General features: G+C 55.8%; 1 protein-coding gene across 7 annotated transcripts in view; it reads right to left on the bottom strand.

Moving 5' to 3' along the window:
• HMCN2 (hemicentin 2) overlaps window positions 1-27,504 on the bottom strand; it is a 162,589-nt gene that overhangs the window by 8,143 nt on the left and 126,942 nt on the right. For 5 of the 7 annotated variants that reach the window (XM_047768690.1, XM_047768686.1, XM_047768691.1 and 2 more), the window contains exons 70-90: window positions 27,116-27,197; window positions 26,891-27,027; window positions 26,047-26,188; window positions 25,816-25,960; window positions 24,658-24,785; window positions 23,671-23,827; window positions 22,583-22,704; window positions 21,877-22,041; window positions 19,929-20,036; window positions 19,582-19,716; window positions 18,995-19,162; window positions 18,338-18,528; window positions 17,034-17,247; window positions 15,796-15,930; window positions 14,641-14,831; window positions 13,014-13,095; window positions 7,320-7,589; window positions 3,590-3,739; window positions 1,264-1,401; window positions 1,045-1,166; window positions 441-678 (exon numbers count right to left, since the gene is read on the bottom strand). In XM_047768690.1, the coding sequence (XP_047624646.1) occupies window positions 441-678; window positions 1,045-1,166; window positions 1,264-1,401; window positions 3,590-3,739; window positions 7,320-7,589; window positions 13,014-13,095; window positions 14,641-14,831; window positions 15,796-15,930; window positions 17,034-17,247; window positions 18,338-18,528; window positions 18,995-19,162; window positions 19,582-19,716; window positions 19,929-20,036; window positions 21,877-22,041; window positions 22,583-22,704; window positions 23,671-23,827; window positions 24,658-24,785; window positions 25,816-25,960; window positions 26,047-26,188; window positions 26,891-27,027; window positions 27,116-27,197 (3,220 nt within the window). The remainder of the gene's footprint in view (window positions 1-440; window positions 679-1,044; window positions 1,167-1,263; window positions 1,402-3,589; window positions 3,740-7,319; window positions 7,590-13,013; window positions 13,096-14,640; window positions 14,832-15,795; window positions 15,931-17,033; window positions 17,248-18,337; window positions 18,529-18,994; window positions 19,163-19,581; window positions 19,717-19,928; window positions 20,037-21,876; window positions 22,042-22,582; window positions 22,705-23,670; window positions 23,828-24,657; window positions 24,786-25,815; window positions 25,961-26,046; window positions 26,189-26,890; window positions 27,028-27,115; window positions 27,198-27,504) is intronic. The other 2 variants (XM_047768688.1, XM_047768689.1) reach the window with 1 other exon arrangement.

Here is a 27,504-nt window from a genome sequence, read left to right as displayed (position 1 = left end):
GGTAACAGGTGTATCTTTAGCACCCATTGGTTGAGAACACAAGGCGTGTTCATGTGTGTCTCCGAGGGTCCCAACAGTGGCCCTGGGTGGGGCCTCTGGTGCAGGCCCCCTTGAGAAGAGCTCCTTGGGTATGGCTTGAGGCTTGAACACGAACCTGGGGGGTTGGACCTTCATCTTGGGGCCTGGAGAAAGGCTCCATAGCGTTTAGCCAAGAGTGGCCTGAAGAACTGTGTCCTTGTTGGGGCTGCAGTTGGGTGGACAGAACCAAGGAGAGTTTGGAGAGGGGCAGACAAGGAGGTGAGCTATCTCAGTTCTGAATCTCTGGTCCATGGCCAGTGGATGCAGGGGCTGGGATGTCACCCCTTCTGCAGGTGGGGCCCCTGGCAGGATCCTGTGAGGGCTGGGGGCAGTGAAGATGGGGTGGTGCAGGGGGAACTCACCAGCTTGCAAAGCCGTGGAGAGCTGGAAGTGCAGGGCCTCGGCCTCAGGGTCAAAGGCCGAGCGGATAGCGGAGGCCCGCAGGTGCTGCACCAGCTGGGGCTGGGGGCCCTGGGCCGCATCGTACTGGATGCTGTGGTTGCAGCGCAGGAGCGTCGGGAGGCTGTCTTGCAGGAAGCTCTGCGTGGAGCCCACAAAGAGCCGGCCGGGCCCCACCTGCACGTATTGCTCCTGGAAGTCCTGGCAGGGGAGGGAGGAGGACTTTGGAGTATCAACTTCCGGGGGGGGAGCGGCAGGACCCTCAGCCCCCCCACCTCGCTGGGGATGCTGAGAGTAGCAGCGACCTGGGGCCTTCCCATGCTTCCTCCAACCAGCTGGGCACCCTTGGGCAGGCGCTCGGGCGTTCTGGTTTATGGAAGGGGAAAACACCTGCCTTGGCGAAGTCGGGCCCAGAGATCCTCTCCCGGGCGGCGAGTTCCCCCTACCCCCAAGTCCAGCAGGCCCGCCCCAGCCCCACTGGGTCAGGAAGGAAAGCAGGTCTGGCTGCTCGGGGTGCTTGGGGCAGAATATCCATTCTCTCTCGTCCACCCCACCTGCTCACCCCACCTGCACTTGCAGATCCGCGTCCGCTAGGCTCTCAGGGATGACGCCGTTGACCGCCACGTCGAGGAGCAGGAGGCCGTTGGGATCCAGGCCCCGGGCCACCTGGGTCATGGTAAGCAGCTCCCCTGCAATCCATCCCCACCCAGCCTGGGGTCACCACAGGGACGAGGCCCTGGGCTCAGACCCAGCCCTGCCCAACCCCCCGAGGGGGACCCCACTCACCTGTGGCAAACTCCACCTGTGACTGCTGCTGGAAGCTGCCACCTGTCAGGGAGTGGCCGTTCAGGGCATCTCCACTCTCTCTGGCCAGAGCCCAGTAGACGGGGGCAATGGTGACCACTAGCGCCCGCAGCAGAGGCCCTGGGTGGGAGGGCGCGGAGGCCGGGTCAGAGACCACCCGAGGGCAGCCGCTCTCCTGCGCCAGGTCCCTCCGTGGCTCCTCCCTGCCCCCAGGAGCCTCCAGCCCCTTCCCTCCCAGCTCAGGCCCAGCCCCACGATTACCTGGCCAGGTACTGGATCAGAACCTGGGAAGTGGTGAAGGCACATGTCTACTTCATGGGGCACTTGTGCAAATTAACAAAATATCGTGTGTTCTTTTTGGGGCCACCCTTGCTGCATATGGAGGTTCCCAGGCCAAGAGCTGAATCAGAGCTGCAGCTGCCAGCCTGCCCCACGGCCACAGCCATGCCAGATCCGAGCCATGACGGCAACCTACGACACAGCTCATGGCAATGCCAGACCCTTAACCCACTGAGCAAGGCCAGGGATCAAACCTGCATCCTCAAGGATACGAGTCAGGTTCTCAACCTGCTGAGCCACATCAGGAACTCCCACAAAATATATCTATACAAAGAAGTGCATTTAATATTCAACCAGGTTCAATAAATATTGAGGCTACTGGGTCACCACAGAGCCTGGGGCCACACAGACTGTCCCTGCACATATGGTGGACCAAGCTGAAATTCAACTGAGTCTCGTTCCTTGCAGACAACTTCCAGAAGAGCCCAGGAGAGGCAAGATTGTTCTAAACCACTGACTTGGGGGAAAGAGCCCCAGAGTGCCCTGAACACGGATTCTCAGAACTTCCCAGGATGCTCGGCCCTCCTCTGGGGTGGGGCGGGGGGGTCTGGGACTGGGGGAAGTGGAAACCCTGCTTGTTTGGGGGCAGAGATGGTCCAGCTTTTCAGCCCAACTGCTGGCCTGGAAGAGAGGTATAGGATGGCTGATGTTCAGAGGAGTCGGCTGGGCCCCTGTGCCTGGGAGCAGAAACTTCTCGACCTCCCTGCACCTCTGTCTCCACTAAACGGAGCCTGGGGCCAGATGCTTCTCCTCGGCTGCTGCAGGTGGAAGCAGCCACCGCATCTGGGCCATGTCTCACTTGACTCCTCTCTGCCAACCGCCGGCCTGGAGGGACTGCCCCAGCCAGAGTCCCCTGACCCCTCACTGCTCACACAGTCTTTGGTCAAGGTCAGCTCTGGAGGAGCTGCTTGGAGCAAAGCCCCTGTCGGCACTGCCCTCTCCCTCCTCTGGATGCTCCTGAGGGGCCGCAGGACCCCCTGGGCAGGGTGAGAGGGGCAGGGTCCATTACAGCAGCACCTGCAATGTCTCTCCAGAACATTCCATCCGCTCAGGACACACTCTTAGGTGCATCTGTTTGAAAGCGAATGTTTCTTGCTTCTCTAGCTGACTGCATTTCCTGCCCTCTGTCCCCTCGGCCCCACCCCAGTGACCCCTTCATTTCCCTTCCGGCTTTTGCCTTAACAGTGGGGAAAAAACCTCCCTGGCCCCGGCAGTCAGTGGTTTCAAAAGTCATTCTCTGGAGTTCCCGTCGTGGCGCAGTGGTTAACGAATCCGACTAGGAACCATGAGGTTGCGGGTTCGGTCCCTGCCCTTGCTCAGTGGGTTAACGATCCGGCGTTGCCGGGAGCTGTGGTGTAGGTTGCAGACGCGGCTCGGATCCCGCGTTGCTGTGGCTCTGGCGTAGGCCGGTGGCTACAGCTCCGATTGGACCCCTAGCCTGGGAATCTCCATATGCCGCGGGAGCGGCCCAAGAAATAGCAACAACAACAACAACAACAAAAGACAAAAAAGTCATTATCTGACCCTGCATGCACATAAACCTGGTAATTTCACATTCTCTCGGGCTGATTTTTATTTGTTTGTTTTCTTTTTCAGGCCGCACTCACAGCATATGGATGTTCCCAGGCTAGGAGTCGCATCAGAGCTGCAGCTGCTGGTCTACACCACAACCCCAGCAACACCAGATCCGAGCCCCATCTGCGACCTATGCCACAGCTCACGGCAGTGCCAGATCCTTAAACCACTGTGTGAGGCCAGGGATTGAACCCGCATCCTCATGGATGCTAGTTGGGTTCTTAACCCGCTGAGCCCCCACAGAAGTCTCGGCTGATTTGAAATGCAGTTTTGTCTGGCTGGGGGCTGAGGGGTGAGGAGGAAGGGGGCCGCACCACAATCCACTTCGGCTCAGACTCGGCTCGGGTTGGAGGGTCCCCGGATGCAGGAGATGGATGCTCTGGCCCCCACTCACCCACGCTCGCGGGGATGTGGCTGATGCTGCTGTGGATGGTGGTGACCCCAGAATGAGCCTCTTGTTGCACACTGGTGTTCAGGGTGGCCACGCCAAACCTGTGGCCATTGATCAGCCCGATCATGCTGCCCCGGCTCCCCCGGGGCTCCCCTGCGAGGAAGGGAGAGGACAAGAATGACGTCATCCACCTCGGGATAGTGCCCCTCGGGATACGCCGGCACTATTATCCATTTCATGAAGGAGTAAACGGAGGCTCAGAGAGGGGACGTCACTTGCCCAAGGACACACAGCTAATGGCTGATGAACTCAATGCCCAGGGGACCCTGGCCTCGGAGGCATTGACGAGGAGCGCCACACATGGATGGTACCAGCTTCTAACTCTAGCTCTGCCATCACCTTCTTGGAAACCTGGGCCACTCAGGCCCCCAAGCCACACCTGAGCTGGTTTATCTCTAACCCGAGGAGGTGGGACCACAGATGCGCCAAAGACCCGTTGGGTTAAAAAATGCCAGGGGTCCATGAGAGTGGTTGGGGGCTGGCACCCTGGAGGAGCCAGGGCGGAGAGGCAGGGCACCGAGCCAGGCGCTGAATGCTGCCACCCGAACGACTCCCATTCCATCAGCGGCCCTGGCTCCAGCCACCCCGCAGCTGGCCTGACTGGGGTGGGTTGAGCTTCTCGCAGCCGCCAGGCAGTCTGTGAGCAGGAGCTCTTCGGCACTAATCAGATGGATGGTACGGGCGCAGCGGGGTTCCTTCCTCCCACTAATGGGCCAGCTGTCTCATTTGGGCAGATGGCATTCCAGGGGGCAAGAAACAGAGGCTAGCCTGCTCCTCCACTTACCAGCTCTCGGGGGAAATTAACAACAAATTGCCAATGATCTGTCAGAAAAATAACATAACACACTCAACTGCCAAGATCCTAAACGGGTAAATCAGGGGGCTGGTTAATTTCGGATGCCAGGAAGCAGCGCCATCTCCTGTGGTCCATAGATGGATCTGATGCGATTTGAGGCCCATCTGGGATGTCTCTTGTTAATATCCATCCGCAGCTCTGGGGTTTATGGGGGCGACTGGAGAAGGCCATGAACCTACCCTGGCCTTGTAATAAGGGGAAAGGGAGGATTCAGGAGCTGCAGGTGGGAAGGGAGCAGTGGGGCCCTGGCAGCTTGAGATGGGGACAGGAAACTGGAGGCCAGGAATGACAAGCCACTGTCAGCTTTCTCAGGCATGGGGTGACTCAGCAGCCCCCTGTCCCCTCGAGGCCCGGATGCCCCTCCCCCCAGATGGATGGAAAGGAGGGAGAGAGTTGGGGGCCTCAAAGCCTTTGAACCTCTTTTATTTAACGCTGTCCCTTGAAGGAAACTATCCTAGAGAAATAGTCAGGCCAGCACGCAGAGAGGTGTGCTGTGGGATGGCTTTCGGAGAGGAAACTGGAAAAAAAACAACCCCTGTGGCTTATTGAAAGAAACCAATAGCAATTAAGTTAAAAAACAAACAACCAACCCTTTCCTATAGAAAGATATGAAACCATTACCTAGGGTGTGGCGAGGCTTACCATCATGGGGTGTTGTCTGAGATAGAGTAAGTAAAAATGAAGAGATATAAAGACAACTGGTATTTTTGACCTCACTTGTAAAAAGAAAAAAGTATATCTCTTCACATTAGGAGGAAAAAAAAAGTGTAGAAATATATACCCCCAAATAATTGCCTGCGCTGTTTCTCATAACTGAATTATGGAAGAGAACCCATCATTCTTTTTGTCTTCGCAGATTTTTACTTGGTTCTTCTTTTTTGGCCACATCCATGGCGTGCAGAAGTTCCCGGGCCAGGGCTCGGACCCACACCACAGCGGTGACCAGAGCCGCTGCAGTGACAATGCTGGATCCTTAACCCGTTGAGCCACAGGAAAATGCCATGTCTTCACAGATTTTAAAAAATTATCTGGCCTTTCTATGATTAATATGTATGAGGTTAAAATCAGTTGTTTCCATTTTTAAAAAGTCAGGAGGCTGTTAAGGGTTGAACTATGTCCTCCTAAAAAGATGGACTCAAGTCTTGGTCCCCAGTACTTGAGCATGTGAGCTGATTCAAAGGTAGGGACTGTACAGAGGTCACCAAGTTAACATGAGGTCATGAGGGTGGCCCTAACCTCAGCTGACAGGTGTCCTCACATCAAGGGGACACTTAGAGACAGACATGAGCACAGGGGACCCCATGTGATCACGAAGGCAGAGACCAGGCTGATGCTTCTTCAAGCCAAGGGACTCTAAACGTGGCCAGCAAACTACCAGAAGCTAGGGGAAAGGCCTGGAATAGACTCAGACCTTCGGCTTAGACTCAGACCTCAGAAGCAACCCGCTTCTTAGGTTTCCACCCTCCAGAACTATGAGATCACATGTTTCCGTTTTTTTCAAGCCACCCCGTTTGTGCCATTTTGTTATGGTGGCCACAGGAAGCTCATCCAGAGGCCACGTGAAAGGGCTGTGGTTTGGGTTGGGGGCTTTCCAACAGGACAGAGCGTTGGGACGGAGCTCTGAAATAAAAGGAGGCTCTGCTGGGACCTGCAGCTGCCCTTTAGACAGCTCTGTGTGGGTGTCAGAGGACCATGGAATGTTCAGAGATGTGGGTGCTGGTGTTCCACCCTGCCCACAGGAGACGAGGAGACCACAGAGAGGCCAGGAGTCCCCACATTTGGTTGGCAGTGGGTTTCAAGTGGGTTTTCAAGTGGCGAAATGTCAATTCCCAATTCCAGATAGTCCAGAGGTGCTGCCTGGAGAAGCCCTCTATAGAGAAGGAATCTGATGCTGTGTGTGGTGATGGATTAGTGATGTCTGCCATGGACAGGGACAGAGAGAGATAGTCATACATTTGGAGTATTACCACTGAGACACAGAAAGAACACTTTCTCTTTATGCAGCCTGAGTCTCTCTCTCTCTCTCTTTTTTTTTGGGGGGCGGGCCACACCTGTGGCATATGGGAGTTTCCAGCTAGGGGTCAAATCAGAGTGCAGTTGCCAGCCTACACCACAGCCACAGCAATGGCAGATCTGAGCTGTGTCTGCAACCTACACTACAGCTCATGGCAACGCTGGATCCTCAACCCACCGAGCAAGGCCAGGGATGGAACCTGCATCCTCATGGATGCCAGTCATGTTGGTTACCACTGAGCCACGATGGGCACTCCCAGCCTGGGTCATTTTAATGTGGTTTCTCAAGACAATCCTTTTCCAAAATTTAAAGTTTGATCTGACCCAAGGGAAAAGGGAGCTGAGTGAGGAGGCCAGGGTTAGTGACGCCTGTCAGTGGTTAGCGACACCAGGAAGCAGCATCTGCGACCACTTCCATGGCCAGCAGAACTTGGGACAACACTAATTCACAGATTCCCAGAAACCTCCATGGTGGGTACCATGGAACCCTTGCTCTACTCTGCCTGCTTCACAGGGTTGCATGTGTCCAAAGACAGGCACAGTGTCTACACCACGGTAGCTGGAAAAGCCAGGGTCCCCTGACGAAGAGGAGCTGCAAACGCTCAGCATCTCCGAGCCTCAGTTTCCCCGACTCTAAAAGGCAGGGTGGACAAGATGGCCCACACGACCGCCTGGGATGGTTCATTCTGAGTCCGTGACTCTAAGCAAAGAGGAGAGTTAGGGAGCTGGCTGGTACCCCACGAGCAACACATAAATCCCATCGGGCAGGGGATCCCACAAGGTCTGGGCAGGGATGCCCCATACCTCTCACGGCCAGGAACGCCCGGGCTGTGGCAGAGCCCAGGAGGTTGTGAGCGACACACTCATATGTGCCCGCATCCCCAGCCTCCACTCGCTCCAGCCACAGGCTCCCATCCGGCAGGGTCCGGAGCCGCCGGCTGGTCCTCAAGGGCTGGCCCCCATGCAGCCACTCCACCGTGGGTGCCGGCTCTCCGGTGGCCTGGCACCGCAGGGCCACAGCATCCCCGGATCTCACTGTCACATCCTGGGGCTTCACCTGGAACCCCGGGGCACCTGTGGGAGGTCCGGGACAGATTGTAACAACATTTTTTTTTTTCTTTTCTGTTTACGTCTGCACCTGTGTGGTATATGGAAGTTCTCAGGCTAGGGCGTCAAATCAGAGCTGCAGCTGCCAGCCTAGGCCACAGCCATGGCAACACTGGATCCAGGCTGCATCTGCAGCCTACACCGAAACTTTCAGTGATGCTGTATCCTTAACCCACTGCGTGAGGCCAGGGATCCAACCCACATCCTCACGGACACAATGTTGGGTTCTTAACCCCCTGAGCCACAACGGGAACTCCCTAGACACATTTTACTGCTTTTGTACAAGCAGATCTCAGAAATGTTGTGGGTTCGGTTCCAGACGACTGCAATAAAGCAAATATCACAATAAACTGAACTGCATGAATTTTTTTGGTTTCCTGGTGCATATAAAAATTATGTTTACACTATACTTACTCTATTAAGTGTACAATGGCATTATGTCTAAAATATAATCTGTATACCTTAATTTAAAATAATTCATCACTAAAAAAAAAAAAAAAGGAAAGAAAAAGGAGTTCCCTTTGTGGCGCAGCGGAAAATCTGACTAGAATCTATGAGGATTGCGGGTTCGATCCCTGACTTCATTCAGTGGGTTAAAGGCTCTGGCGTTGCCAGGTCACAGGAGCTGTGGCATAGGTCACACATGCAGCTCAGATCTGGTGTTGCTGTGGCTGTGGTGTAGGCCGGCAGCTGTAGCTCTGATTTAACCCCTAGCCTGGGAACTTCCATATGCCGTGGGTGTGGCCCTAAAAAGCAAGCAAGCAAGCAAGCAAGCAAGCAAGCAAGCAAGAAAGAAAGAAAGAAAGAAAGAAAGAAAGAAAGAAAGAAAGAAAGAAAGAAAGAAAAAGAAAGAAAGAAAGATTATCACTAAAAAAATGCCAGCTATCATTTGAGCCTTTGGTGAGTCATAATTTTTTTTGGCTGAGAAGGTTTGAAATGTGACACAGAGACACAAAGTGAACAAATGCTGTTGGAAAAGTGGTACCAACGAACTTGCTTGATGCAGGGTGACCACAAACCTCAATTTGTAAAAACAAAAACAAAAACAAAAGACACAATGTTTGTGATATGCAATAAAATGAAACCCCATCAAACAAGGTGTGCCAGTATTCAAGTGAAACGTATTCATTCAGACGGGTTAGAAAATACCAAGGCCACGATCCTCCCCCCCAGTTACCCTTCTTGACTATTTCCTTCTAGACTCTACTTCCTTATAAGAAGGTGACCACATTGCTTGCTTTTTCTTTCGCTTTCTCTTTCTCTGTTTGCCTTTCCTTAATTCTACAATAGGTCATAACGGCCTTTCATGGCATTAAATATCCGCTGGGAGGGACTATTTGACATCCACCCTTTGGATTAGTACGATTTGCTTAACCAGGTCCCTGTTATAGGACATTGAGCTTGTTTCCAATGACGAGGTGACCTGTGCCAGCATCGCCCCTACTTGACGCCAGATGACACGGGCAGGCGTGGGCTCTGTCACTTACTGGTGAGTGAGTCTCACCAAGTCACTCCCTGATCCTCATTGAAAGGTGGACGTTCCTGTCCACTTAACTAGTACAGACCCTCCAGAATGGTGACCGTGAAAAATGGAGCACGCCCAGAGCTGCTGCGGCTGTGAGGCCAGCAAACTGCCACACGCCATGGGGAAGTGTGAACTGGTGCCCTACCAGGATGAGTTTTTTTCCTAAGGGGCTATAGTGCAGAGCTCTTTCCAGAGGCTCCAGAGGTGGAGCCCTGCTTTGCCTCTTGCCGTGTCTGGTGGCTTCTAGCATATTCTGTGGATTTGAGTTCCATGGCTGAATCACTGCATTCTCTGCCTCCATCTTAATATCATCTCCCCCCCATCTCTCTCTCTCTCTCTATCTCTGTCTCTCTTTCCATCGCTGTCTCTCTCTAATCTCTCTCAGCGTCTCTCTTAAAGGAACACTTGTGATAGCATTCAGAGCGCACCAAGACAATTCAAGACAACTTCCTTATCTCGAGGTCCTTAACTCAATCACATTTGTAAAGATCCTTTTTCCAAACATCAAAACATTCACAGTCCCGCAGACAAGGACCCAGTCATAGCTTTGGGAGCCATTTATAGCCTCCCACAGCCATTAGGTCCTAAAGCTGAACGGATATGTCCTGTACGATGGCTCAGCAATTCCGCTCCTGGATCAATACCCTGACAGAAACGGGTAGGCGTGTCCACCAGAAGGCGTGCATAAGGATGCTGCAGCAGCACTGTTGATATTTGCCCCCAACTGGAGAGAGAGATGCAGCAGAAGGTACAAATAAACTGGGGCAAAGCCACAGAGTGGAAACCACACAGCAACGGGAAGCAATAAAGTCACTCCACGTGCAATTGCACAAAGGCACAAGGAGCCTGACATTGAGCACACATGACGTGGTTCCACTTAAACGAAGGTCAGGAATAAGCAAGAGTAAGGCTTTGGCCATGGCTGAGTGAGGAGGTCAGCAAGTTGGCTTCCCCCCCAAACCAGTACTAAACTGGGCAAAACCAACCATGTCAGCGTTCCAGAAATTAACTAAAAGACTGAGAACAGTTTCTCTACGAAAAGCTTCTAGAACTTTGCAAACAGTGCAAGGGTGTGGCCTGGGGCAGCTCCCATCTCCCTATCTGCCCCCCCCCACCCCCGACCCTGGTCCTCACACTAGTTTTATGAGGGGCAGGCTGGCTGTGAAACCAGCAGTTTTGCTGTTAGTGGGGTTGACTTGATGTGCAGTAGAGGATGGAGGCGTTGACTGAGAAGTGGCATTGTTGTCAGGGAAAGGAGAAGACCTCTAGGAAGCAGGAGGGGAACTGGCCCTTCTGCTGATCTGTGGTCCTCGTCCTGGTTGAGGAGACCAAGGACCAGCTGGCAATATAACAGGGAGAACCTGGAAATAAGGGAGCCCCGGAGAGGCTGGATCCACTCTCCACACACCCCTGGCTGATGTGGGGAATTTGCATCTGGGCCGGGCTGGGGGAGAGGCAGAGCCAGGGCTGACCTGAAAGCCGCCTGAACTGTTATTGTTGTCTTTTTAGGGCTGCACCTGCAGCATATGGGAGTTCCCAGGCTAGGGGTCGAGTCAGCCCTTCGGCTACCAGCCTACACCACAGCCACAGCAATGCCAGATTCGAGCCATATCTGCCACATACACCTCAGCTTGATGAAAGGCCAGATCCTTAACCCACTGAGCGAGGCCAGGGATTGAGCCCACATCCTCATGGATATTAGATAGGTTCTTAACCCACTGAGCCACAACGGGAACTCCCATTTGTTTTGTTTTGTTTTGTCTTTTTGTCTTTTTAGGGCCTCACCTGCAGCATATGGAAGTTTCCAGGTAGGGGTCGAATCGGAGCTGTAGCTGCTGGCCTACGCCAGAGCCACAGCAACGCCAGATCTGAGCCGAGTCAGCGACCTACCCCACAGCTCATGGCAACACGAGATCCTTAACCCACTGAGCAAGGCCAGGGATTAAACCCGCAACCTCATGGTTCCTAGTCGGATTCGTTAACCACTGCGCCATGACAGGAACTCCTGTTGTTTTTAAATGTCAATCAGATCTCAAGAAAGTGATTTTAAAACTGCAGTCGTTCTCAGGTGGGACTCCAATTCCCGAGGCATGTGGAAGTTCCCCGGCTAGGGATCGAATCTGAGTTGCAACTGCAACCTACACCACAGCTGTGGCTAGGCCAGATCTTCAACCCACTGGATCTGAGGCAGTGCCGGATCCTTAGCCAGCTGCTCCACAGTGGGAACTCCAAGAAGCAGATTTATTAACATAGGATGCTTGTGAAGGATACAGGCAGAGGGCCTTGCCCTGAGAACCAAGGGGGCTGCGTTTTTATAATCAGAGGAGGAGTGGGGAGGGAGAGAAGACTGCCTTCTGCCTCTTCCTTTTTTAAAGACATTGTAGGGGAGCTCCCGTCGTGGCGCAGTGGTGAACGAATCCGACTAGGAACCATGAGGTTGCGGGTTCGGTCCCTGCCCTTGCTCAGTGGGTTAACGATCCGGCGTTGCCGTGAGCTCTGGTGGAGGTTGCAGACACGGCTCGGATCCCGCGTTGCTGTGGCTCTGGCGTAGGCTGGTGGCTACAGCTCCGATTCAACCCCTAGCCTGGGAACCTCCATATGCCGCCAGAGCAGCCCAAGAAATAGCAAAAAAGACCAAATAAATAAATAAATAAATAAAGACATTGTAGGAAAATGCAGCAGGGAGGATGCTCATGGCCCAGGTCTCAGGCGAGTTCTTGGGACAGGCAGCCACTGGAGGGTCCTTGGCTTCATGCAGGAAAGAACAAGAGCGAGCATACAGTAAAGTGAAGGCAGTGATATGCAGCCCGTTGCTCAGCCTCAAAAGGCCAGAGTGGCCCTGAAATCCAGGGTGGTGAGTTTTTACGCGCTGGGTAACTTCATCGGCTGAGTGGGAAGATTACTCCAGCGATTATTCCCTCCTGTCTCAGTGTGAAAATCCAATATTAATAAATCTTAGAAGTTGGAAAAAAATAGTACTAATAGATGGCACTTGTCATCGATAAGTGAAAGTAGTCAGAGCCAGAAGCTGCATGTGATTCCATGCAGGTGAAATTCCCAGAAAAGGGGCATCTGATCAAAGGCAGATCAACAGTTGCCAGGGGCTAGAGCTGGGAGCCAAGCAGCTTCTAGTTAACAGAGCACTTGGTGGAACTCAAAGTAATGCCATGAAATCCTCTAAATTTCACATCGACGGCAAATGGGCAGAGGGAACTTGAAAATGCTCTAAAAATGGGCTGTACAATGCATACCTTTACTAAACATCACCAAACTATAACCCTGAAAAGGATGGATCAGCCTAGGTGGCAGCTCAGATTCCATCCCCAGCCCGGGAATTTCCATATGCTGGGGGTGTGACTGAAAAAGGGGGGGGGGGAATTCCCCATTTAGGAGTTTCCTGGAGGCCTAGAGGTTAAAGACTCAATGTTGTCACTGCTGGGGCTCAGGTCGCTGCTGTGGCACAGGTTCAGTCCCTGGCCCAGGGAACTTTCGAGTGTCGCGGGCACAGCCCAAGACAAAATCCCACTTGGAGGATTTCACAGGGTTACTATGAGGGCTCTGTTACCCAGAAGCGGCAAACGCAGGAGCTGTCACTATGACCTCAGTGACAGTCCTGAGTTTTGAAGAAGCAGGTCCCCCGAGGCTTGGCTGCCGGATCCCTGGGGCTCACCAGCCTGGACCCTGATTCCCATTCCACACGGGGGAGGCATTTCACGGAAACTTAACCGTGTGTTTTGCATAAATATGCAGAATGGCCCTCCCTTCTCATGAGACAGCCTGGGTGGCGGTGGCCACAGCCTCACCGCAGCCGCTAAGCAACCGCTTCAGCTGGTCCCCCCAGGCCCCAGGACAGGGCCGAGACTCACTCTGCAGCACAAGGACCACCACTTTCTCCACGGCGCCCATCTCATTCTCCGCCAGGCACTGGTACTGTCCCGCGTCGTCCATCTGCAGGTGGGAGGGGACCTGGTGTTCAGGAGAGGAGGACGAGCGGGAGGGGAGGATCTGGGGACAGCTGGGCAGACAAAGGGGTGACTGGAGCGAGGCCCATTGAATCAGGAAGGAGCTTGGAGCATAAACCAGGGGCAGGGGGCGGGGGGGGGGGCGGGGGGCGGGCCTTGAAGATTCCATGAGAAGCACCTCCCTGGCCGCTTGTCAATAGAATCCAAAGATAATCCAGCCCCTCTCTGACCTGGAACCTGGTGGCGGGGGGCCAGGGGGATTTGGGGGGGGGGGGCGACCAAGAGCAATGGACCCCCCAAGGAAGCCACACACTGCAAGATCACAATTTATATCCACCTCTTCCAAACATTCAGGTGTTACGGCTCCATGGCACATTGTTAGGGATTCCTTAATAAAAGGGTTCCGTGGTCAAACAAGTTTGGGAAACCGAGTTAGACATAAATAGTTCGGGTTTCTGAACTGCTGGCGTCTCAGGGTTGTGCCAGGGCACGCCTTGAATCTTCCAGAAAGGGGAGCGTTTCCGAGATTTCCCGGCCTTGGTGATAAGGAAATTTTCTCCCCGTGACCTTGGACAGTGACGCAACTCAGGAAGAATGCTGGCTCAGATTGACTTCGGAGTGGCAGCACCACCGTGAGATGGAGCTGGGGCAGCTGGAGGCCCCTGTCCACGCCCGGAAGTTAATATCCCGGAGGCCGCCCCCGAGGGATGGTCAGCAGGCAGCACAGCACGCAATTAAGTCTGCAGCTGCCCCCCTGGGACCGAATCCCGGCTCCATGGTTTATCCCATTGAACCCATTACGAGAACACGACCATTAATCCAAGCCGCAGTGTCCCCACCTCTAAAATGAGGATAATAACCTGCAAGCACTCAGGTCACAGCAGCCCCCTTGCTGCTGAACCTGCCCTGCCAGGTGGATGATTCCTGCCCCTTCGACACAGGCTCCCCAACCGGCAAGATCAAGGATGGTCCAGATGAACCGGACAGCACACAACTGTCTGAAGCCATGATTTCTGCATGATCTCCGGGACTAGGGACACAGAGGGGGCGGTGAGAGGGGGCTGCCCCAGTGCCTAAGGCTCTGGGAACAGTGTGGAATAGGAATCAGGAGAGCCGGGTGGGGTCCTGCCTTGCGCACTGACAGGTCGTGGGCCTCTCTGAGCCTCAGAGGCTCCGTCTATGAAGTGGGGCGTTCTTACCTGCCCCACGGGGCTGTTATTATGAACATGAATTGGCATAGCCCCTCTTAAATACCTGGTATGGGTCATCGCACTGATTTCTCCCTATACATCTATGGGGGAGAAACAATAATTAGCCCCATGGAATGGATGCGGTAACTGAGGCCCAGAGAAGTTAAGCCACGGGCTGCAGGTCACCCTAGTTAGTCACGGGGGAGGGTCTCTGGGTAGCAGGCAGGAGAGTGCTTTGTAGACCGGAGAGGGTGGTGCCAGCCTAAAGAACCATCCTGAGCAATCAGACAAGGCCAAGGGTTGTGCCAGGTGCCCCAGCCCAGGCCCCGGCCCCGCCTTGCCTCGGTCCTGCGGATGGTCAGGGAGCCGTTCTGCAGCTGGTGCCGGAGACGGCCGCCCCGCAGCGGCAGGCCGTCTTTGATCCAGTGGATGTCAGGTGCCGGGTCTCCCTGGACCACACAGTCCAGCCGGACGCTGCCCCCCACAGGTGCCACCAGGTACGAAAAGGCTTCCCCTTGTAGGACAGGAGCCTCTGCATGAGGTGACAGCAGACAGCGGGTCAGAAAGGAGGTTCCCTTCAAACTAAGCCTCCTATAAATCCATCCCCAAAGGCCTGCCCACTGGACCCCAGGCTCTGGTGGGCTCGGTGTGGCCGTGAAGGGTCAGTGGATCAGGGATGGCAAATGGCTTCTGTGTCATGGGTCAAGTGAGACAGACTGGCAGGGGTTGCCAGGAAAGCTACACTGGGAAAGATTCACAGCTGAGCAGGAATAGTGCTGTGATTGATTAGTGATGCCTGAGACAGGCGCAGGAGGGAAGGAGGTGTATGAGTGTCATACACTGGCTCTCATAAGCTGCTTATCCCAGCGGCAGGGAAAACAAGGACTCACCAGACACAGCAACATGAAGACGTCCCTGATTCTCATTTCATGCAGCTCTTGAACCACTCTCGTGGTTGCAACCCTGTGCTGGTTTTCACTCTTGCGGGTTTGAATCTACCCATAGCTATAGCTGTGTCCTGGAGCCTTGGGCAGCTCATTCCCCTCCATCGAACCCCACCCCCCATCCTAAAGTGGAGCATACGAGTCACGGTGTCGTGAGGGTTACTGTGCTGCTCCTGGTGGAGCAGGGCTATCGGGAGCAACCAGCAAGCTGGCAAGATTCACCAATTATTTGTCAGGGTCCCTGGCCCCCTACCCCTCTCTTATCAACACCAAACAGCTGAGAGGAGTGCTGTAGGCCGATCGGCCAGATCTCAAATCTACCTCCAGCCAGGTCATCTGAAGAGTATAACAAATACTGATTCCAGGGCCCCACCTTTACAGAGTTGGGGTGGAACATGGGCCTCAGGATTTTATAAAGCCCCCAGGAGATCCGAATGCCCAGCCAGGGTAGAGAATTACTACCCTGTTCAGAGATTAGGAGGCCTGTTTCTTAGATAAAGTGCTAAATTGGGTCGGCGGAGGTCGGAGAAAGTCCACGTGGTCACTGCCTACCCTTCACATGGACGAAGCTGACCGCCTGCACGCGGCCCACTCTGTTCTCGGCCCAGCAGATGTAGGTCCCGCCATGCTCTCTGGTGACGGCCACTCGCTGCAGCGTGCTGCCCCCATCCTGCTCGGACACCCCGTCTGTGGCAGAGAAAGAGATGCCCAAGGGGCAATGAGCCCAGAGTGCCAGGGACCTCCCGCCCTGACCACTTCCCTCAGGCCTGGGTACTCAGCAGGTGCTTCTTAAAGACACAAGGAGTCCCTTTCCCACTGGAGGCCTAAGCAAGGTGGACCCGATCGTGGCGGGCACAGGCCACATTAGGGGATGAGGTTGAGGACCTGCCTTTTCTCATTTTCATGTCCGCACCTTGAACCCTGAGTGTGACGAGTGGCCAGGAGGAGGTCTTTGGGGGTCTGTAAACACGTGGCACTTAGTGATTGCTGCGATTTACACACAGATGGATGCTACTCACGGCCTTCGTTTTCCCTGTAGTCATCAGACGCTGTTGCTACACCAGGAGCAGGGCAAGTGCCATACCGATAGGCCATCTACTTGGGGCGAGGCCCTGCCCAGGGGGCCTCCTGCATTAAATCATTCCACCCACAGGACGCCCACCGTTTCCATTTTGAGAGGAAAAGCCAGCCTCCCAAAGGCCGAATCTCTCAAGCTCCCTGCCAGGAGGTGCTGGGATTGGGGCAAAGCCTTCTTCACAGGCGCGCCAAGGTGAGCTGCTCGGGGTTCCCCGCCCCTGGACTCGGGTGTAGGAGGGTCTGAATATACGTTTGCAGTGGAGGGGACTGAGCAATTCCTCCATTCAGTGGACATTTATTGAGCACTTCCTGTATACAGCACAGGGGCTGTGGACGCCCCAGGGCCTCCCTAAACACCTCCTGGGACGCAGGTAGGAGGAAAGAGGCCCCAGGAAAAGTTTGCCAAGAGGCTCATGATGAGAGCAGCAGCGCTGCCTGGAGCACAGACCCCTCTCCTGGCCTGAGGTCTTCAGGGTTGCATATATTTTGCAGGTGGCTCCTGGCCGGGTCTGACATGTGCCTGGTCATTTAGGGCCACACGTGTGTTTGCCCTGACCCCCACACGCAGGGCCAAGTCTGGAGACTCAGCACCCCCAGGCCAACTGGCACCTTCTTCCTCTCCACCAGGTTGGGTTGCCCCACCTGTGCCCCTGCCCTCCTCGACCTCCCAGGGACCCGGGTCCCTGTCCCACCTGCCCTCAGCAGGCCCAGACCTGTGACTGGCCGGTCATTGACAATCCAGCCAATTCGGGGTGTAGGGCTGCCCCGGGCCGCACAGCGAAGCCACAGCTTGTCCCCGAAGCGCAGGCTGCGGTCCCCAGGCAGGGTGGTAAAGACAGGCAGTGCCAGGACGGTGAGGTGCACGCGGCGGCGGGCGCGGCCCACAGTGTTCTCGGCAGTGCAGGTGTAGGTCCCAGCATCCTGGCTCTGGAGACAAAGGCAGGGGTCAGACCATCCAGCCCAGAGAGGCAGAGTGACTTGCCCAAGGTCACACAGCGAGCAAGTGGTTCAGCTTCACCATTGTACTCTGCAGGTTTCAAATGGCTCCTTGAGGAAATCAAATTTGTATTTTAAGGCAGGACGAGAAAAATTAAACATGAAATTGCCTTTGGGGTCTCCTCCCTCACTCCCTAACGTGCAACATGCATCTGCATTACCCATTAACCAGAGCTCCGAAGATGGACATGCCGGCTCAACTATAAAGATTCAATTTTCCCCCTTTCTTCTGACACTAGCAATGCAACTTCTTTTTTTTTTTGTCTTTTTGCCTTTTCTAGGGCCGCTCCCGTGGCATATGGAGGTTCCCAGGCTAGGGGTCGAATCGAAGCTGTAGCCGCCGGCCTACGCCAGAGCCACAGCAACGCGACTGGGCTCCTTTGACTTCTAACAACCCCATAATTCTCAGTTTGGCTCAAAGCCAGTTCTGTTGCTTTCTTCCGAAACTGACTGGTAATTGAATTTTCAGTCTTCATAATCCCAGCCTGGCCACAGGCTCGTGACAGTCATCATTTACTGAGTACCTACCCTGTGCTCAGAATGGGACCTGCACTAGCTCCCCCGTCTCCCGTCCCCCCATCTGGGGGATGACCTCTCTTGTAATTACAGAAGATGATGAGTGCTGATGGGGGAAGGGGGCTGGGGTCCCACCCACGCCCCTGGCTCAGGTCGAGAACGTGAGGGGCAGTTTGGGGACACAAAGTCATTGCCACTTGCCCTCCCTCACCCCTGGCTGTCTAGGGCTTCCTCCCTCCCCCAGGAACTAGCCATAGACGTCCTGGTGCAAATCTTGGTTCTGCCTCTTGCCGACAGCACATCTTCAAAAAAACCTGGGTACACTCTGAACCCAGGTTTCTTCATCTATAGCTGGGGTGATAACACGCATGCCTCCAGGTTCCAGGATTAAGAACCTGCACAGCTTTCAGCACAGAGCAGGGCACACGAGGGGCGCGCCGCAGGTGCTTGCTGCGCCCCGTTGTTGCTGTCATCCCCCTCGGCTCCCCCGGGACCAGACCCGCACCTCCGAGTTCTTCACCAGCAGCTCCCCGGAAGGCTGGATGGTGAACTTCCCCTCGGCTCCAGACAGAGGCTGGCCATCCTTTTCCCAGGTGATGCTGGGCTCGGGACTGCCACTGGCTGCGCAGGGCAAGAGGGCATGGGAGCCTTCGGTGGCAGACAGGTCGGGGAGGCCGGGCTCGATCACTGGCGGGACTGTTAGGAGAGGGAGGTCCACTCAGGGACTGGGGCTGGGCTGGGTGGGCTGCCTCTGCCCCAGTGCCCTTGGCCCTTGGCACATCCTCGGCCCCTCCCTCCACCCCATCTGCCGTCCCCATCACCCCCTGGTCATAGGCCACTGCCCGCGGTCTGGACAAGCTGGGGACTCTCTCGTTTGGTGAAGCTGTGGGGGAGTGACCCCATTCGCACACAGGCACACACAGTGACTAAAGGGGCAGAGATGGCTATTGCTCCTGGATGACCAATTGCCCACCAAGGGCCAGAGGAGGCAGAGGGGCCCAAAGCTGCTGTCTGTAGCCAACATGGGAGATGTGTCTCCCTGAACTTCTTCTAGAACCACAAGTTGTGCTGGGGAGGGGAGTAGGCAGGGATGTGCCTGCCTGGGACCAGAGCCAGGCAGGGAAGGGAGAGGCTGTCGGGAGCTTCTAAGCCCATTACTCACTGGGGCAACTTCTGTCCCCCTCCCAGAGCCCACCGTGCACCACCAGCCGAGTCTTCCCCATGGCACTGCCTGCGCTGTTCTGGGCGATGCAAAAATAGTTCCCAGCATCCTCTGGGCTGACGTGGATAATCCGCAGCTGTCCACCAGGTAGAACCTGGGTACCTGCCCCTGGATGTGATGGGAAGAAATTGGGGGCTGGTGGCTAGGGCAGCAGGGCCCTTGGGGAGGGCAGCAAGGCTGCCTGGGCTGTTCTGTCTGACCAGGCAGCACGTGACTTGCTGTGATTACAGGAGGACAGGGGGACAGAGTGAGCACGGAAGCCAGACCCAGAGCCCAGCCAGGCTGTCCCCCTCCTCAGCCTCCCAACCCAGCCACTGAGCGCTCAGGCAGAAGGCTGGGCACTGGGGTGGTGACAGGAGGCAGGAAGTGAAGTGGGGGCAGGGTATGGGTGATGAGCCTCTGGGCAGGGGCGGGGCAGGGGGCTTTTAGGACCTCCCAGCAGATGTGCCGAGGCCCCTGGGCAGGGAGAAGGCCCCCAGGTTCCTGCTGTTCTCTTCCCACCTGCACTGGCTGCTGGGGACACTCACCGGTCGGCACGCTGAGCCCTTCTCTCTGCCAGGTAATGCTCGGCCGGGGGATGCCCGAGGCCTCGCAAGGCAGCAGCACCTCCTTCTCTGCCACTGCCCAGACCACCCGGGGTAGCGGCTTCACCACGGGGGAGGCTGCAAAGAAATGGGGCTCTAGAGTTCCCTGGGGACACTGTTAACACCCCGCCCCGCCCCCCCAGGGGGTCCCCGAGCACCAGAGAGGCCTCTGAGGGGACCCTCAGAAAGGGGGACACGGCAGGCTGATTTTTGCTCCTAAAGAATCCTCTAGCTCTCCACCTGCCCCCCTGCCCCGAGGGCCATGGCTGTCTGGACCAGGGGACACATACCTCGCACGGTGAGGACCACGTGCTTGTGAGCCACACCCACGGCGTTGCGGGCTGTGCAGGTGTAGCGGCCGGCGTGGATGGGGAGGGCCTGCCCGATCTCCAGGGCGCCTGGGGATGGGAACAGGGCACCAAGATGGGGGAGGGGACGCGGGACGGATGTCCCAGGAGGGAGCTGGCAGGGCACATACACACCCACTCTGGTGTCTCTGTGGCTGGCCATGAAACCTGCCTCCCTGTCCGTTTCTAAGCAGCATGGAGGAAGCTGGGCTGGGCTCTGCTCCCTGCCCAGAGCTTGACCGTGGGCAAGTCCCTTCCACGGTCTGTGCCTTCCAGTCTTGGGGCCAGATGGACAATGAGGAATCACACAGGGTGCTCTCTAGACCCTTCTGGCTGTGACAGCCCTGGATCAACCACTGCCCCACCCACCTTCCGTGGCCCACCCTTAGTTCCACAGGCCTTCACTCTGCTCTCCTTGCCAGGCTCTGCTCACAATGTGCCTCCTCCAGGAAGCCTCCCTGGATTGCCACCTCCCCTGTCCACCCTTTGCCCTCCTTCCCTCTGTCCTGGCTGCTCAATGAATACCATTTTAACCTTCCCAGACCACAGATTGGACGGCACCTCAACAGTCAAGTAAAGTGGTTTCACAGTTTCTTTCTTTTTTTTCCTTTTTGGTCTTTTTAGGGCCGTACCCATGGCGTATGGAAGTTCCCAGGCGAGGCGCTGAATCAGAGCTCTAGCCACTGGCCTACACCACAGCCACAGCAACGCAGGATCTGAGCCTTGTCTGCAACCTACGCCACAGCTCATGGCAACACCAGATCCTTAACTCACTGAGTGAGGCCAGGGATCGAACCCACGTCCTTATGGATACTAGTCAGATTCATCTCCACTGAGCCATGACTGGAACTCCAAATAAACTGGTTTCTAAACCATTCCCTGTGGACCCCTGAGGGTCTGCTGAGTGAGCAAGAGGAGCCTCTGGCCTTGGACCACCCTGCATGGACCACCCCCGGGTGGGACCAGAACCTAGCTTCTTTCGCATGTTGGGCTTCCCCACAACCACTTGTCAGAGGAAGGGTTCTATTGCTTTGGAAGAGTCTGAAAACCACGCATCTGGCCAGTGATTCACAGCCTTTAAGATTTCACTAACCAACCAACAAATAAATTTAATTTGGAAAATCCCTATAAAGTTGTCAACTTTTTATTTTGACAAGCGAAGAACTTTAAAAATCACCATCCACTACCACCTTAACTTCCTAAAAGAAAGGCAACTTCAACACCAAATTATTAAGAAAAGCACTATTTCAGAGTAAAGGGACAATCTTTCTTTTTTCTTTCTCCCTTCCTTTTTTTTTTTTTTTTTTTTTGGCTATTTAGGGCCAAACCTGCAGCATATGGAAATTCCCAGGCTAGGGGTCAAATTGGAGCAGCAGCTTCCAGCCACAGCCACAGCCACAGCAACACCAGATCCAAGCCATGTCTGCAACCTGCACCACAGTTCACAGCAAAGCCGGGTCCTTAACCTACTGAGTGAGGCCGGGGATCGAATCCACCTTCTCATGGATACTAGTGGGGATTGTAACCCGTTGAGCCACAGCAGGACCTTCCAAGGACAATCTTAATGAGACAAAATTAGCTTTAGGAAAATTCTCACACAGCTAGTATCTTTCTCATTTCGCCTTTAAGCATCACCCATTTATCTCTCCATGGGTCGCTAGCATCAGGGATCCACTGGAGGCTACCGATACTCTAGGGCATCAATGGGGCTACTGAGGCCCAGAGGGGGCAAGGGGTTTTTCCCAGGTCATACAGCAAGGAAACGGCAGAGCCAGGTCAGAACTTTCCATCTTATTCTATCACCAGGCCACAGTGGGCAGCTTTCACACCCTCAGCCCAGTTCCCCCAGTGTCCCCTCAGCAGCGGGTCCATGCGGCTCACCCTTACTTACCTGAAGGTGAGACACGGTAGCCATTCCCCCGTGCCCCCAGCCGGGTGCCCGCCTTGCTCCACGACACTACCGGGGCTGGCACGCCTGTGCTGTGGCACGTGAGGACCGCAGGTGCCATCATGGTCACGGTGAAGTCTGTCTGGTCGTCAGCAATGGTGGGAGGCACTGAAATGCAAGTTTGATCTGATGGAAGGGAAGGTGTTGCCTGGGTGATGGGAAGAGTGTTCACAGAAGAGGGAACAGCATGTGCAAAGGCCCTGAGGTGAGGAACAAAAAGCTGAGCAGCATGACTAGGTCCCAGAGTGAGCAGGCTTTGGCAGGGCTGGGGAGCTGAACCTGAGAGAGGGGGTCCAGCAGGGCAGACAGGTGACATCTGGCATTCTGTCCCAAGGGCAGTGGGCCTCTGTGGTGGGGGGGATTTTAACCAGGATGATGACAAGGTCAGATGTGGGTTCAGAACATTCTGGATGGGGGAGAGGCCTCTCCTGTGAGCTCCCACAGGCCAGGAACTGTGCTGGAGTCAGGTTATGTCAGTGTGGCAGGGCAGGATCAGAGAGCGCCTCCTGGAGGAGGTGACCCGAGAAGCTCAGAAAGGCTCAGAGGGAACTGGTGCAGGTCCCTGCAGGCAGAGAGAGCACCCAGGAGAGGGAGGCGCTGCACCCATCCCGGCTTCCTCCTCTGCCCCTCACCTTGAACATGAACTCACCGTGAACCGTCACCCAGTAGAGCCTGCGGGCTTCGCCCACCTCATTGCTCACCACACACTCAAACTGGGCTGAATCCCCGGGGCTGGGGGCTGCGAGGAGCAAGGCATTGGAGGGCAGGAGCCTGGACAGACAGACGGACGGTTGTCTGCTGAGTGACTGGCCTGGCTGCCCTGAAACCAGCCAGCTGAGGCCTCTCTGCCTGGAGACTGTGGAGGGAGTGTGTGTCTCATGCCTATTCTCCCTGCCTGTATACAGCCCATAGCCCTGACTCCAGAAGCTTCGAGAATTGTCCACCTCCCAAGGTCTAGCTATTGAGTTTGTGGACTAATTTATTTTATTTTATATTTTTGTCTCTTTAGGGCCGCACCCATGGCATATGGAAGTCCCCAGGCTAGGGGTGCAATCGGAGCTGCAGCTGCCAGCCTACACCACAGCTCAAAGCAACGCGGGATCCTTAACCCACCGAGTGAGGCCAGGGCTCGAACCTGCATCCTCATGGATACTAGTCAGGTTCGTTACCGCTGAGCCATGACGGGAACGCCTGTGGGTGATTTTAATGTTTGCTCCATTACCCTAAAATTCCAGTCACCACCTACGATACCTTCTCTGATAGTAACGACATCCAAAGCCCTGATCAGAGCTGCTTGGGTGCCCTGAACACCTGTTTGAGTCACAAAGCCCCACAATGACCGGGCACCTGACGCCACAAATATTTGGGGCATGAATCGGTGAGCTGACTCCCTTATTTCTCCCAGCTGCATTTGAGAAACGGGGAAACCAGAGCTCCTGCGGGAGCCTCGGGTCCAGGCTCAGCCAGCATGGACTTGGGCTTCAACAAAGGTTCTTACACAGCGACCGAAGTGGTTTTAAAGGCCGTGCATATATTTTCTGTTCAGCTGTGTGTCCCCATTGCCCCTCCCCCCTGCTACCAGGCATCTCCTGGCTCCCTGAGTTCAGGACACAAATTCCGGTGCTGGCGTGGGTGAGACCTGCCTCGGTTCTGGCCGGGCTCCCGCTCTGCGAGATGGGCACGCCCTTCCCCACCCAGGGCGTCCCCTGTGGTCCCCGGAGGGGACCACCTCAGTACCGGTAGGCGCCCTGCTGCAGCCGGAAGTCCAGCTTCTGTCCATCCTTCCACCAGACCACGAGGGGCTTGGGGGAGCCACTGGCCTCACAGGGCAGTGAGGCGGGGCTGTGAGCGGTCAGGGTCAGGTTGGAGGGGCCGGGGGCGATGGCCGGAGGTTCTGGGGAGAGAACATTATCAGGTGATGGGGTGCAGGATGGGGGCAGGGCAGGGGTCTCTGAGGCTGTTTCCAGAGGCAAAGCCCAGGAGCAAGGGGGTACCCTCCTACCACCTTCAACCCCCCACCCCAAGGAAGCAAGATCGAGAAGCAGGAGAAACTCCTGGAGGGGATCGTCCAGTGGGCTCCCAAAGCTGCAGTGCCAGGGGCTTTGCTCACCCCACCACCTCCCTTTGAATGAGGCCCCCAAGGCCCAGATCCCCAGCAGCCCCGCCGGAGGCCAAGCCCCTGAGGTGATCAACTAATGGAAGAGCTGATTAGAGCGCTTGGCTCCGTGGAGTGCCTGTTTTATCACTCACTTAATGGGACAGTAGAGTAGTAAGTGCATAGAATGTATGCATAAAAGTAAATATGAATCTTTGTTTTTTTTTTTTTTAATAGGGCCGCACCAGGGGCATACAGAAATTCCCAGGCTAGGGGTCAAATTGGAGCTACAGCTGCTGGCCTGCACCACAGCCACAGCAACACAGAATCCGAGCCATGTCTGTGACCTACACCACAGCTCCCAGCAACACCAGATCCTTAACCCACTGAGCAAGGCCAGGGATTGAACCCATGTCTTCCTGAATACTAGTCGGGTTCATAACCCCCTGAGCCACAAGGGAAACTCCTAAATATGCATCTTTGAGTGTACATGCTCAAAACTTTTTACTAATGGGTTTTAGTTGCTCTTGGCTCCTGACAGCTAGGATGACCCAGAAACCAAACAAGACATGGTCCAGAAAGAGGACGGATGCTGAAGGCAAAAAACGCACCTTCCCTTGTCTACTTACCAAAGACCTGGAGGTCAAGGCCCTGCCGATCAGAACCTGCGGAGTTGGATGCCAGGCAGAGGTAGTGGCCAGCGTCCTGGGCGAGGACTGGCTGGATTCTCAGGGAACCCCCAGGCAGAAGCTGAAACCTGGGACAGAGGGAGGGGTTGCCATGGATATCAGCAGTCCAGCAAGGCCCTACAAGGGGCTGGACCCCTGCTAGTGTCTCCAGAAAGACCCTCCCCTCTGTCCCTGGCTTTCCCAGCAAGAGGATGCGAACTCAGAAGTCCTGCATCTGCGAGGCCAAGGGGGGGGGGGGCGGGGGGGGGGTCATAGCCCTGGGCGGCAACCTAGCATCAGAAAGAGTGAAATGGGAGTTCCCGTCGTGGCTCAGTGGAAACGAATCTACTTGGGTTCGATCCTTGGTCTCACTCAGTGGGTTGAGGATCCGGCATTGCCATGAGCTGCTGTGTAGGTCACCGTCAAGGCTCAGATCTGGTGTTACTATGGCTGTGGTATAGACCAGCAGCTACAGCTCCAATTCGACCCCTAGCCTGGGAACCTCTGTATGCCACAGGTGCAGCCCCCCACCGCCGCCAAAAAAAAAGAGGGTGAAATGGGCTGCCTCCTAAGTGCTCACCTTGGCCCAGCCTCTCCCCAAGAGCCATCAGGTAGTGGTCCCAGAACAGCCCCTAGATTAGGTCTGAGAACTGTCCCTTCCCACGTCTGTACTGTGTGACCCCGCCCCCAGGCACGGCTGATTGGACTGTAGATGAACACGGCAGGCGGGCTGGGCCAATAGAATTCTGTCCTGGGAATTTGGAACTAGGGTTTCCAGACAGCACTCCAGGCTCGGCAGGTTGCATGAACAGAGGAGGAGCTGTGACCTGGGGGCAGGGGGAAGCCGTCTCCACCGTGTTTGCATAAAAAGAAGGTGTAGAAAACTGGTCTGAGAGAGAGAGAGGCGTGAAGCCCCACACAGAACAGGGATGAGTGACCAAGAGTCAACCCGGGACAGACAGAGCCAGTCACCGAGAGTTCTCATGCCCCTAACCAACAGGCTGCCTGACCCTGGGTTCTGAGAAGATGCATGTCCTTTCTGCTCCACCTGCCCAGGTGGGCTTCTGTTTACAACCCGTAAAAAAGAGGTAACTGAGCCCCTCCCCTGCCAGCTCCCACCTGGGGCTCCCAGGATCCAGGGGGACCCCGTCCTTTCGCCAGCTCACAAGGGGCGGGGGAGTGCCATCTGCCTGGCAGGTCAGCAAGGCCGTCTGGTTCGCAGAGGCATTCACTGCAGGTGGTCCTGGCCTGATGGAGGGCACGGCTGGAAGAGGGGCACAGGAGGAGTGGGTGCTGGGAGTCTGTCGCTCTCAGGGGGGTGGGCAGGGTGAGTGGGGTGGGGCCGCTCACTGCGGATCTCCACGCGGAAGGCCACGCTGGTGCTGCCTGCAGCATTACGGGCTGTGCAGCTGTAGTCACCGCTGTCAGCCGTGCTCAGGGCCTGCAGCTGGAGGAACCTGCCCTGCTCTGGGAACTGGGTGTGAGCATCTGCCTGTAGAGACCCCCCAGGGCAGAGAGAGAGATCAGCGCTGGGCCGGGCCAGCCCTCGGGCGCCAGGACCACGGAACCAGAGAGTGGCCTCTGCCCCACAGTGGGCTGGCCTGCAGCCCCTGAACTGATGCCCAGCTGAGGACCCTCTGGGGAAATAAGCTCGGAGAAAAAGAGCAAGTGCCCTGGAGCCCTGGCAGAGGGAACACACGCTCAAATCAGGAGCTGAAGCTCCCTCAGATCCACAATGCGTGGGTCCACAGCAGAAAACTGGCCCCATTTCAGGGTAAGCACAGAGAGCCTCACCACACAGCCGCTCGGCATAGCTCAAAGGCACAGCACAGATAGACAGCAGACGCCCAGGAGTTCCCTTGTGGCTCAGCGGGTGAAGGATCTGGCATTGTCACTGCTGTGGCTCAGGTTGCTGCTGTGGCACAGATTTTGATCCCCGGCCTGGGAATTTCCACATGCCACAGGCACAACCAATAACAACCAAAAAGAAGCCCTGGGTGAAAATTTTAGCCTGGTCTCAGTGTTCCCATCCACAGTATGGGGGCAACAGTAATAACAGGAGGGAGAACAGGAGAGCAAATACGCAAAGTGCTGGCACAGAACAGGCCCTCGGCACCTGGGATCCAGGCTGGTCAGGGTCTGGGGCTTGAGGGGGACAGAGGATGGTTCCCTGGGTCCCCAGCCTGGCACCCACCTGCAGCAGGATGCCATCCCGGTGCCACTCGATTTCTGGTGCTGGGTCTGCCTTCACTGAGCACTCCAGAACCAGCTGTCCTGGGGCCAGGCCAACCACAAAGCGGGGACCTTGGGGCCCGATGACATTTGGGGGGGCTAGTGGGCAGAGAGCGCATGAGAGCTGGACCCTCCCCTTCAGGTCCCTCCTGCCTCCCTCTCCTGCCCCCACCCTGGCACCCCTTACCTTGAACCCTGACCCGGAAGCTCTTCTCAATTTCTCCGGCAGGGTTCTGGGCCAGGCAAGTGTACAGCCCAGCATCGCCCACCTGGGGATGGAGCGGAGTGAGTGGCTACCTCAGGCCCCAGTCTGCCCACCTCCTGATCTGGTTTCCTGCCTACACAGCTAAGGACCCAGGATTCAGACTCAGGCCTGCTGAGTCTGCCATCTGCCCTTCCCCCCAACCCCTTCTCTCCGGGATGTTTCTTCCCTGTCACTGTCTCATCCCTGCTTTAGGGCTTGGCCAGAGCCTGTCTTCCCCAGGAAGTCCCCCTTGACTGTACTAGCTAGTCTCTGGTCCGACTAGGGATTTATCTGGTTTCTGCATCAGCCTTGGGGTCTGACCTGACACAGAG

This window comes from Phacochoerus africanus, chromosome 2 (assembly GCF_016906955.1).
Source record: "Phacochoerus africanus isolate WHEZ1 chromosome 2, ROS_Pafr_v1, whole genome shotgun sequence".
In the NCBI taxonomy this organism is placed as follows: domain Eukaryota; kingdom Metazoa; phylum Chordata; class Mammalia; order Artiodactyla; family Suidae; genus Phacochoerus; species Phacochoerus africanus.
Note: the sequence above shows the minus strand (reverse complement) of the source record. Positions and strands in the feature narration are given on the sequence as shown.